At 41.8% G+C, this 12,456-nt stretch overlaps 2 protein-coding genes across 7 annotated transcripts in view; one reads left to right on the forward strand and one right to left on the reverse strand.

Moving 5' to 3' along the window:
* LOC126920270 (disheveled-associated activator of morphogenesis 1) overlaps window positions 1-7,888 on the forward strand; it is a 43,542-nt gene extending 35,654 nt beyond the window's left edge. For all 5 annotated transcript variants that reach the window (XM_050730378.1, XM_050730379.1, XM_050730377.1 and 2 more), the window contains exons 3-12: window positions 2,230-2,538; window positions 2,628-2,852; window positions 2,931-3,528; window positions 3,610-3,884; window positions 3,964-4,296; window positions 4,383-4,858; window positions 5,060-5,496; window positions 5,786-5,913; window positions 5,986-6,156; window positions 6,241-7,888. In XM_050730378.1, the coding sequence (XP_050586335.1) occupies window positions 2,230-2,538; window positions 2,628-2,852; window positions 2,931-3,528; window positions 3,610-3,884; window positions 3,964-4,296; window positions 4,383-4,858; window positions 5,060-5,496; window positions 5,786-5,913; window positions 5,986-6,156; window positions 6,241-6,507 (3,219 nt within the window). In that variant the 3' untranslated portion in view covers window positions 6,508-7,888. The remainder of the gene's footprint in view (window positions 1-2,229; window positions 2,539-2,627; window positions 2,853-2,930; window positions 3,529-3,609; window positions 3,885-3,963; window positions 4,297-4,382; window positions 4,859-5,059; window positions 5,497-5,785; window positions 5,914-5,985; window positions 6,157-6,240) is intronic.
* Window positions 7,889-8,951: 1,063 nt separating this feature from the next.
* Window positions 8,952-12,456, reverse strand: part of LOC126920276 (visual system homeobox 2-like) — a 50,593-nt gene continuing 47,088 nt past the window's right edge. Inside the window, exons 5-7 of one of the 2 annotated variants that reach the window (XM_050730388.1) lie at window positions 12,282-12,456; window positions 11,758-12,009; window positions 8,952-11,571 (exon numbers count right to left, since the gene is read on the reverse strand). In XM_050730388.1, coding sequence (XP_050586345.1) covers window positions 11,408-11,571; window positions 11,758-12,009; window positions 12,282-12,456 — 591 coding nt within the window. In that variant the 3' untranslated portion in view covers window positions 8,952-11,407. The remainder of the gene's footprint in view (window positions 11,572-11,757; window positions 12,010-12,281) is intronic. The other variant, XM_050730389.1, reaches the window with a different exon arrangement.

Below are 12,456 nucleotides of genomic sequence, written 5' to 3' on the forward strand. Positions count from 1 at the left end.
CACATCGCGTGCAGCCGATGAATACGCGGTTGCGCTAAATCGGGTCACTTTATACAGTTATAACGTTGCTTCCAAGATCGTGCCTCGGATTACGCCTGTTATCAAGCTACAACAGAGAGATGCCGGAGGAAAAATATGCTTATGAGAAGGTAGGACGCGGAACTGCATTCAGCGGTCGTTTGCGTTCCCTACAACGTCAGGCTATATTTTATAATCATCTTCTCAACATAGTGCAATAACAAAGTTTATTACGTGCGGACGTTGAACACGTGGTCGTTTACGAGCTGGGTGGTGATCGACACTGGGATTCGCGCTGATGTCGGACTTTCCAGCGATCGGCCGACATCTTTCACCCAGAGTATCGTTCGTAATCTCGACACATCACATTCTTTAAACCTATCTTCTGTTTGACCAAAGACAACGTAATTGATAAAGGTTCTATAGCAAACCATGATTTACGATATATATGTCTTTCAATTTGAAAATTAAGTTTAAAGAAGTTCGTAAAGAAAATCGTTTTATTAGTAACAATAAAATTTGCGATACGAAGGAGTTTAATAAAGTTTGTCACAAGTTACCGCGTGTTTTCCCAGCACTTCTCAAACGATAAATCTACTTACGTGTGAACACCGTATGAACCGCGTTGCTCAAAGCGGAGAAACCCTAGCCAAGCGATATATTACCATCTCGATTTTTCGCCGAGGAATCTATCCATGTTATTTACTCGACGCATTCGTCACGGTGGATAGACTTTCGTCCTACGAGGAAGGTGGCCGTTGGCGGGAGTCTGTCGCGTAAACTCGACGAATCCAGCTCCGAACTGGCTGACCTCCTTCGCCTTTTTACTCTGAAACTCACGTGTGCGTGCCGACAGGCGGTCGCGTGTCACGCTTTATGGCGTCTCCTCTTATTTCGCGTTCACGTGCTAGCATCGCGCGTGAACGCGCCGCGAGCGTTAACCTGAAACGAATTGAGGGATGCTGGGTGTTGCAAGCGACTTTTGAGGAAGTTGAGCGTTGGAAGATCGGGAAATTCGTTAGGAACGGATTGAGATAATTTCGATCGTTAAATTGAGAAAATTGCTCTTAGAATAAAAACCGAGTAATTATTTTTGCTATCTACACGATAAATCTATGTATTTCTACAGCAATGCGGAATTGATTATGTAAACTATGGTGCAAATAATTTGATGATGCTCTTGTCAACAGACTGTTAACACTGCTAATATTCTTAGTTTCTCGCACTGGCTATTATCTTAACACAGTTCTTTCTATCGCTTCGTGATAACGGTCAAACACAACGAATATGTGAAAAACACATCACGTGAACCATAAGCTTGCACGAAGTTGCTCGGCGAACGATAAATATTTTAAATGGCACGCATATTCTCGGTCGTAGCATGATGTTTGCGAAGAATAAATCGACGGCCTGGTACGTGAATATAGGTAATTTCCTAGTCACGTGTGAAAGTACCTTAGGAATCCAGTGCCTGAGCCGGTCCCCTGACCTTTGCTGCCTCTGGTTCTGACTGCTCGAGCCAAGCGAAAGAGGCACGAGAATGGTACAGTGCGCGAAGTTAATGGTCCTTCGAGGATCGCAAGTACAGGTTGAACTGGACCAAAGTATAACTCGAACATCGTAATAATTTGATAAATATAAGATACCATTAATGTGTATCGAGGTTCATGACAATACTTTTTATGCAAAATATTTGATACAAGTTCGATATAAAAGGGGTTTCGTGTTTGATCGTCGATCACGCACACTGTACACATGTAAAGTTGGTTCACAGCGGCATCTCGACGAGCAGCCAACTCCGCGATTTAATGCCGAGGCTCGTCTTCAATAAGGTCAAGACCTGGTTACATACCCTCGATCGTCTTCGTTCCCAATCGGTTTTCACGGAAAGTCAAAAATATCTGGCGATGTTTAAACGAAACAGATCGAACCCAATTCCGTGACATTTTTCTCAATTTTTAGCATTTCCCGTGCGATTATTAAAATAACGTCTCCGTGAAATCCTTCCGCGTTGAGCGGCAACGAAGTAACAATTGCTTCCCCGTTTTATTGCTCCTTTCATCATCATCATCATCATCATCATCTTCATCTTCATCATCTTGCCTCTCGTATCCTGCAAAAACAAGCCTGCAGGGAAACCAAATGATTATCTATGAAAGCAGCGGTTGCAACAGCTGACTGAAAATATGGCTATGTTTCTTCTACATACAGGATGACGAGCCACCGGAAATCACGTATTGCGTTGTGGAGCACACGGGTACGCTCACGCTTCAAGCAATGACGCCCACCCTGCCGATGCCTGCCGAGGAAGAACTGAACAAGATGTTCCTCGAATTGGTCGACGAGCTGGACCTGACCCAGGCCAACCGACAGGCGGTTCTGGCACTTCCGGCGAACAAAAAGTGGCAGATATATTGCTCCAGGAAAGGTAACGGCACGCTTGAGAATGGTGGGCTCAGAACTACAGATCTGAGCGGGGATCCCGAGGATTATATCAACAGATTGAAGACGATAGCTAGTGTAATTATTTCGTGATTTTTCATGTGTAAACATTTCATAGTTAATTAATGAATTAATATTTGTGTTCATGAGAAACTTATTAATTTCAGAGTCCTTTTCCCGAAGAGGGTGAAGAAGTTTCGAATCAGATGCGACAAACCGAAGCCCTAAAGACCGCTTTGAGGACGCAGCCGCACAGTTTCGTCCTCAGGTTTATAGAACTCGATGGATTGAATGCTCTGTTACAAGTTCTTGGAACTATGGACGCGGAGGCAGCTAACAGCAACCTTCATACAAGTGTGATAGGGTGTTTGAAAGCGTTGATGAACAATTCGGTAAGATTAGATTGTAACAATTGATCGCTGAACACTTTTAAGCAAGAAGTTCTATCGAAATTCTAATCGCCTTTGCAGAATGGAAGAGCACACGTATTGGCGCACCCTACTGCCATCAATACGATATCCCAGTCGCTGGCGACTGAAAACATCAAGACGAAGATATCTGTTCTCGAAATTCTGGGTGCTGTCTGCTTGGTTCCAGGTGGTCATCGAAAAGTCTTGGAAGCTATGCTACATTTCCAGCAGTATCATTCCGAACGAACACGTTTCCAAAGTATTATAAACGATTTGGACAAGAACTTCGGTATCTACAAAGACAATCTGTCTCTGAAGACGGCGATCATGTCGTTCATTAACGCGGTGTTGAATTATGGACCGGGTCAAGTGACTTTGGAGTTTAGGTTACACCTAAGATACGAATTATTGATGCTCGGTATCCAACCGATTATCGAAAAGCTTAGAAAATATGAAAATGAGACGCTAGATAGGCATTTGGATTTCTTCGAAATGGTGAGAAACGAAGACGAGAAGGAGTTGGCGAGGAAGTTCGAAAAGGAACACGTGGACACGAAGAGCGCTACGGCGATGTTCGATTTATTGAGGAGGAAGCTCAGTCATACCGCTGCGTATCCTCATTTGTTGAGTCTTTTGGAACACTGTCTTCTATTACCTCGTAAGATATTTTCTTTTCACTTACTCGTGCTACTTGCTTGAAAAGAAAGATATTTATCTGTTATTTCTCTATTACTCACAGTCGATTATGGCTCCCATCCTCAACACTGGCTACTGTTCGATCGGATCGTGCAACAAATCGTTCTCCAGTCAGAAGGAAATGATACAGGTGTCACAAGGAATCCCGACGTCGCGCCGATTGAGATCAACGTGAAGGAAATTGTTCATTTGCTCGCAAAGGAAGAAGAACTCGTGGCGGCCAGGAAGAAGGCAGAGGAGTTGGAGCGAGAAAATTCCGACATGTCGAGTAGACTAGCCAAGAAGGAACAAGAGTTAGATCTAAGAACACAAGAGAAAGTAATTTATCGTCTTGTCTTGCCAAATTGAGATCGTTGTCCGCTCTTGTTCTCATCCGTGACCTGACCTACCTTTCTAGGAAGATATAGAGGCCAGCTTGGCAAGGGTGAAAGAACGCCTCGAGAAGGAGACGTCGATGCATATAGAGACGAAGCAGAGGATTTCGGAATTGCAAGACAACGTCGAGACGCTATCTCGACAGATAAACAACGAGAAATCGGAGAGGAAGAGGCTGGAACAATTGGTAGCTTCCGGAAGCTTACCGGACGATGCGAAAGCGACGATTAAAATCGTCGAGGACGAAGTTCTTGAGAAGGTTGAAGCCAAACCAATGCCACCGCCGCCCCCGCCTCCACCCTTGGCACCTCCACCGCCTCCTTGCCTAATGCCCGCAGCTCCTCCTCCAATGAAGGTAGGATAACCTTAGATCTTTAACAATTGCCAGCTTTCTCAGTTACCGCAGTACATTGAATAATGAAAAGAATTAAACGTATCCAGGTGGAGATAATCAAGAATGTTCCTCAACCGAGCAATCCCTTGAAGTCCTTTAATTGGTCGAAGATACCAGAGCAAAAGTTGCAAGGCACTATATGGTCGGAACTCGATGACACGAAGTTATATAACGTCATGGATCTAGAATCGATCGATAAAATCTTTTGCGCTTATCAAAAGAACGGAGTGTCCGCGGAGGGTTCGATCGAAGATCTTCGAACCCTAGGAAAGAACAAGAAGACCATGTCAGTGATTGATTCGAGGAGAGCTCAGAACTGCACGATTTTGTTGTCGAAGTTGAAAATGTCCGACAATGAGATCACTAGAACCATCCTCTCTATGGACCAACAGAATATTCTGCACATAGACATGGTTGAACAACTATTAAAGTATATCCCATCGTCTGAAGAAGCTGCTCTCTTAGACATACATCAGAAAGAGCTTCAGAACAGGGCCGATTGTTTCTTATACCAAATATCCAAGTACGTACATCTATACCTCCTATCGTTGATCTTTTCTTTTCCAGAAATAACATTTTTATCGACGCATACCAAACGTTTAATCGAATATTTATGACAAACGAAACAAACGGAGTATTGTATATACGTTGCGCTGGTATAAAACTCGATCAGATAATACTCGATAACGTTTTAAAAAGATATTTCCTGATATCCACGTTTCAGAGTGCCGCATTACGAGCAAAGATTACGATCTCTTCACTACAAAAAGAAATTCGCTGCCAGCATTGCGGAATTGACACCGAGAATGCGCGCGGTGCTCGAAGCTAGTCGACAGGTGGCCAGGTCCCGGCGACTTAGAAAGCTCCTGGAATTGGTCTTAGCTCTAGGGAATTACGTAAATCGCGGAAACGCTCGCGGGAATGCCTGCGGTTTCCGTTTAGCTTCCTTGAATCGTCTAGTCGATACCAAGTCTTCTTGCTCCAAAGGCACGACTTTGCTGCACTATTTGGTTCAAATCCTTGAGTCTAGGTTTAGGGAGGTGTTGGATATCGAGGAGGATATGCCTCATGTTCGAACCGCAGCTAGAGTTAGCATGGCTGATCTACAGAAAGAGGTGGCTAATTTGAAAAATGGTCTTCAGGACGTTCAAAGGGAAATAGGTATGCTTCGCAATTGCCTTAATTAATACTGTTAGGTCGTCCGAAAAGTTTCTTTCGTTTTATAAGAAAATAATGGACGCACAACATTTTCCGTTTTATATTATTTTATCCAATTACGTACGACCCATTTTATTCTATCAAATTAGGGATCACAACGTTCGACAGATTAGGTTTCATGTTTGTATAAAGATGCGTCGTTGTAAAAGACGTGTCTGTAAAAGAGAGACACTTTTCGGACAACCTAATGTTATATTTTACGATTGCTTTAATTTTATCGACTCTTTTTTAGAATTCCACCGTGGTCAGTCTCAAGTACTTCAAGGAGACATGTTCTTACCAGCAATGAGAGATTTCCAGGCACAGGCTACATGTAGGTTAGCGGAAGCGGAGGATCTGTTCCAAGATATGAAAACTAGAGTAAGTTTCCAGACTGGTTGTATACAATTGCCAAGTTTTCTTTCACCCATTCACTGAAATTTCTGCGAATAGTTTGACCGAGCAGTGAGGCTGTTTGGCGAAGATTCAGCAGGCGTGCAGCCAGACGAGTTCTTTGGCATTTTTGAAAACTTCCTACAAGCGTTAGCTGAAGCCAGACAAGACGTGGAAAATATGAGGAAGAAGATAGAGGAAGAAGAACGAAGAGCAAAGCAAGAACAAGAGGTACGTAAAATGCGAGATACTCGTGTTGTATTTCTTCTGCGCTAATCCTTAAGTAATCTTATTCTTTGAAACGATTTATATTAGCTTCGGAAGAGGACAATGGAAAGAAAGAATTCTCGCGAGGGAATATTAAACAGTATCTCCTTGAGCAAAAAGAACGAAGCCAATAGCAATGGACAGAACGACAATAAGGGTGAATTCGATGACTTGATATCGGCTCTTCGAACCGGCGACGTTTTCGGAGAGGATATCGCGAAATTTAAAAGATCAAAGCGCAGACCTGTGACTCCGAGCGGCCAAGAATCGCGAAGACACAGCGCGCACAGAGAAGATTCCAGGGAAAGACATTGAAATCTTTTCTGGAATTGCTAGTGACGTTAACGTCGTTCGAACCATTTTACGATTTAAACAATATGTGATAGAAAGGAAACACGAATGTTGCGTTGAAGGAAATCAATTCCCCTGTAGGAATAAAGGAGAGAATCGAAATAACGGATACGTTAAGTTGGAAGCGTGTAAATAGAGTAACAAAATGAAGACTACGAAACTTTTATTTTTCGTAAATTCCTTCATCGATTACGTAGTATTATCTTCGGATGTAATTCCTGTTTAATTCATTATCTCTAAAGTCTTCCTAATTCACCGATCGTAATTCGTTTGGTGCATTATGTTTCGTGAAGTTTGTTCGATCATAAATTCTGAATATTGTATACACCTTATATTCTCAATCGAATCTCATGTTTCGTTTTTGCAGTTATTCCTGCACATATCTGACACTGTGTTCGATGTTGCGTAAGAAATACGGCAAAGAAATATCCAGGAATACGAAATCGTGCGAGAACGCAATCTTTAAATTGACAAGACCAAAGCGTCGTACGATTAACGATGCCTTAGCATACTCAATTTCGATACTTTCTCTTTTTTTTTTTTTTTTTACACAATGATAACCAAATAGAATTTTGTGTTTTTATCATCGTATACGTCGATTAAAATTAAGTGACATAAAAATTGCGAAATCGAGAAACTGAACGAACGCAAGTTTGTACATTGTTAAAAAGCGTTTGTGTTACGAGTCAGGCAAGGGTATCACGCGATAATTTTCTGTATATAGTCATTATGCGTTTGTTCATTAAGGTAGTCCGCGTTTAACGGCAGCGATTTGCAAAACTTCGACGAAAGAACATCGTAGCGATCGGACCAAGGAGAGGTAACGAACAGAGAGAAAACGCAACGCGATCCTAAGAACGATAGACTTGATACAATTTTGAAAAGACTTCGATTTTCATACGTCGACGAATATTCTTACCGAAATTTTCGATGCTTTTTGAGAACAGCGTGTTCTTTTTATATACTGAGAAACATACCAGAGAGGGCCATTGCATACTTGCAACACTACTTCAGCCTCGGGAAACCTACAAGTCTGATTTTGTATTTTAGAAAAGGACCTAATCATTAATTAGATTATTTAGAAGCTCGTTAATAATTGCCGAGTCGTTGATGGAATTCGTGTTAGTTTTCGATGTGTAGACCAGAGAAGGCGAAACGATTAGACAAGAGTTCGTTGTATAGCAGTCGATGTTTTGTAAGCTTTTGTATTTTTGTAAATATTCAGTATCGATGTCCTATTCTTGTCGATGGCGGCAGCCCGATAATATATTACTGCGTCCTTAATGTCACATGTATTAATATATAATATAAAATATACCGAATAAACGTGAAATTCAAATCTTCACTAGCACTTTTTTTAACCTTAATTTTTTTTTTTACTGGTCAGGGAGCAAATAAAGGTTCTTTTATTTGAAACAGCTTGCAATTTTCGTTCGTTAAATATTTTAGTCTTTTTCTTTTCTTTTTTCGATATAAATCTTCCGTGATTCAAGAAATACCGGTTGCCGATAAATTAGCGACGGGTGAAGAGTGAACTTCGATAGGTTGTCCGCAGAACAAGCATGTGTACTGATTTCCCTGCATGTCCATAGATGTCGCAGTGTTATCGAATACGAAGCATATGCAAATAATTTTTTACGAATTGTTACTATCTATACGACATCTGTAAATTATTATTTTACGTATGATTAGTTAGAAACTGATTTTTGTGACGAAGTACGAATTTTTATTTCGAATAACACTTGTCAAATCTTGGAATAGAAGAATCTACATTAAACGTGGCAACGGGGAAAAAGAAAGAGAAGCGAAAGAAAGAGAATCAAGCAAATAAAATAAAAAAAAAATTCAATACTAAATCCTGACCATATTAACGATGTTCGGGCATTCGTTAAAAATTTAGGCCGCTGACTTATTTTTATATCGCCCTGTCTAAATTCAAACTGCGCGATAATTAATAAACTTTTAATTATTTTTTCGCGTCAAAGGACTTTCTATATCGGGTGCCATTACCGTCAGAAGAAAAATTTCACAATACATCGAAGCCCATAATTCGTTTTTTTAAATGAGAATTATCGAGTGCAGTTCAACGCGTCCCCTGAAAAATCCAAGGGCATCATTAGACGTAATTGTTGGCCTTAATGAAACAAAGTCTTGCCGCATCGTTAATATAGCGAAAGCAGAAAGCAGTTTACTGTTTTCATTTCCATGCAAGTTGCTTGAATATTTTCTCAAATAACTCGAACGAAATTATTGTCTCGTCTTTAATGAATATCCAGTACTGAAATCTCAAAATTCGAACTATTCTAGTAACTTATTTAGGCAAAATAACGTCAAAGAACGTAAACACAAGAGATAAAGGGAGGTAGGGTGGTGGTGGGGAGAGCGAATAATAAGGAAACAATGCGGTATCGTTTTGTTCAGAAATTTTATTTATTACATACACTAGCCGACTACTATGCATGCGTTGGAGCATTCGGATACAGGGAATTCGCTTGAGATCCGAAGCGCGTTGTTAAGTGTGTCTTACAAACAACAGCAGTGTTCCTTTCGTTACCTCCATTTTCGTTCCTGCCTCAATGTAGCATGTGGTTACCTCATCCCGTAATTGTTTTGTTTAAATTATAGTGCGTTACGTTATGTGTTATAATCCGGTGGATCTAAGACGAACGAAACTCTTTGCTGGTTGAGATGTCCTTCGTCCTTATTTAAATCGAAGGTTTATTCTCGCGTTGAGAACGAACAAAACGTGCAAAGGTGACGCGAATCAGAAAGGTAATTAATGCTTGAAAACGTGAGGTGCACGATCACGAGATCGACTGTAAACACAAAAATCGCAAAGAGACTCGTCCGGCTTAGGGTGCCTCGTAACCACATATATTCGCATTTATATTTTTTTATGTATATTTATATATATATACTTTGTATTTATATATATTTATATACAGTGGGCAGGAGCAAGGTAACGGTGCCAGCGCGGCGCGAACATCGTCCCCGAGGTGGAAGAATAAAAATTACACGTGAATATCTTTGTGGAAACAACGTCTACTTTAGTAATTGCTTCTTTGTTAATAAACAGGATGCAAGACGAGAGAAACTCTTAAATATACTATCGAAAAATTTTATACTCTTTTTACAATTTTTTTTAACAATTCTCTGTGCCAACATTGGTATACCGAAATTATTCATCTTGATCTATGAATCACGTAACGAGTAACGAATTAATACGATAATTATCTCTATGTGGTAGAAAGTTCCATTTCTTTGGGTCATGCGGTTTTGAAATTTCGCGTTCGTTGCAAAGATGCACAGAGAATTAAAGATCCTCTCGTTAACTCGTAGATTGCATCCTATTCCGACCAATTTTAGTCAGCTTTGACCTTTCTTGTCCGACCGTCGACGCACCATTACCCTGACAACCACCTCACATAATTGTATCCGTAAATAAAGTATAATGCCTTATCCAGCTAGAACTTATACCGATATATTGCACATTTGACAACAGTTACGTCTTCTTTAAGTACTTGAGTATAGGAAGTGTTCTCTAATAAAGATTTTCCGCTGCACACACACACACACACACACTCTCTCTCTCTTTCTCTCTTACACACACATATGTGGTATCCGCAAAAACATATCTCTTTCTTTCTCTAGCACACGTACGCATGAGCTCAACACGTACTCTTTAATGATCAATTAATCCGCAGTTGTGGCATCTATCGCAAATTTTTAAACGATTTTCCAACTTCACGTGAACTGGAAAGCATGTCGCTTCGATGCAACGTCACAGAAGGCGTGTTCGAGGCGTCGAAGTTCGATGTGTCGGGTGATTTTTAATTCGTAAACTCGTCTCACTCGTCATGGTAATTTATTTAGCTTGTTGTTCGTTGCAAATCATTCCGGTGATCTCCTAAAGGCGAAATGTTCGTTTCAAGGTACGCAGGCATACTCACGCGCTCACTTTCTCGCTATCTCTTCCTCTCTTGACTCACTGTAATTAACGTAATCACGATGCAGCAAACACGCTCCTCCATACATATGTATATATTTATACTCGCACTATTTAAAGCGGCTATAACTCCTAATTAGTTGTTCGCCTTCCACTTGGCGTCGATTCATCTGCGACTCGCTCGCGCAGATACCCACCTGCCGTAAGTTGCCTGTCAAATTTCCACGATTTTGACACACGATCGCCGATACGGGAGGCTGTTTCGAGGTGTAAACCTCGAGGAACGCAACGAATCGCGAGAACGAGTCGCTGTCGACGGGTGGAAGCGAGCTTTGTCACACCGCGATCGATGATTCGTCATTGTACTTGGCCGTCCATAGGCCACCGTTTCGTTGAATGAGGACCGACTCGAAGTAATTCTCGTTGTTCGTCCCCTTCGTGATCGACGCTTCCTCTTATTGTCGATTCGTTCGAAGGTGAGACGCGAAATGCGAGAATTGCGTAGGCTCTGCGCGATATCGATCAGCGCTTCGATGATTTAGCCTGATCGTTCGAACGCGAACGATTCGTATTCGTTGTGTGTATATGTGTGTACGGTATATGTTGTCTGTACAACTGTCGTATAGGTACCTTTTATAGACGTTTACCCTGATTCGTCGAAATTAGACTCGGTAATGATATCGCGAAGCTCTGCGACTCGAGGAAAAGACGAAGAACAATTTTTGTGGCGACCGACTAGCGAGTCCGTTGACGCGATCTCTTCGATGAGCTTCCATTTCCTCTGAAACTCGGTCGCGAGGATGATTGGCAAAATTTCTTGCTGAAAACGTAGCGTTTAAAGTTCGAACGAGATTGTTCTCTAAAGTATTGAACGTCTTTTAGTTCCGATGACTCGTGGAAGGAATGTCGAAACGGTGATTAAACGGAGGCATGAAGCGTGCTGGACTGCGGGCCTGCAGGATACGAGGTGCTGGTAGGCGCAGCCGTAGGTTGTAGACTCAACTGCAGCTGATGCTGCTGCGCTTTCGCCCTCAAACAGGCGATGCTCTCGTTCCTCAGCTGTTCCGTATCCTGAACGATTCCTGATAAGCAAAAGTTTTACGAAATTAATCCAAGTTTCGATGGGTATCCGTTACAAAGAGTCGCTTTATCCCTGTTTTCCTTTCCACGAGCAACGAATTAAGAACTTCGAACGTTCCTAATACCTTTCGTGTCGTGGAATCACGACCCGTAGATGCGCGAAATGAAAAGAATTCGAAGGTAATTACCTGACGACGAAGAAGGTCCCATACCGTCCTGACTTTCCTGTCCGCTCTCGGAGCTGGTCGGTCCACCTTGATGATGATTATGATGGGGGCTGCTTCCGCTTCCATTGTGATCGTTTCCGCTGTCCTCTCCGCCGGACTTGAGATGTTCCGCTGCTTCGATTGACTTCCGGTGCATCCCTGCGGGGCCACAGTCAATCAGTTCTTGATTATTTTCGATATCTTGACTAAAGCTGCTCGTCTTAGATGATTGAGCTGACAGAGACGAACAGAAAAACAAAGTCGAGACTTGTATATTTTCTGCAAGGGCGGGGCATAGTTCTCATTAAGCATTGCTTACGACTTCAACAGTGTTACTTTTAGCAAAACGAGTAACCGACGAGTCAATCGATAGATTATTTTAATACCCCGTATTCATTTGTACTTTCGTTTCTTAAAAATGAGACATCAGAATCATCTATGAAGTTAGCAAAACTTAATGTTTTCGTTCGTTCAACAGTCTAGGAGAAAATTTTCATGATTTTTACCTAGCAACCATGGCGCTACCGACTCGTTCTCCTTGGCACTTTTCAGTATAGTCTCTGGAAGCGGTAGAGAGTGTCGCACCATTGCTCCGTACAGGCCATACTCCGCCATTATGGTACTTCTGCCCCAACACTTCTCAGTTTTACGCCATTTTGCTCTCCGATTTTGGAACCAGAC

Source organism: Bombus affinis, chromosome 9, assembly GCF_024516045.1.
Source record: "Bombus affinis isolate iyBomAffi1 chromosome 9, iyBomAffi1.2, whole genome shotgun sequence".
Lineage (NCBI taxonomy): Eukaryota > Metazoa > Arthropoda > Insecta > Hymenoptera > Apidae > Bombus > Bombus affinis.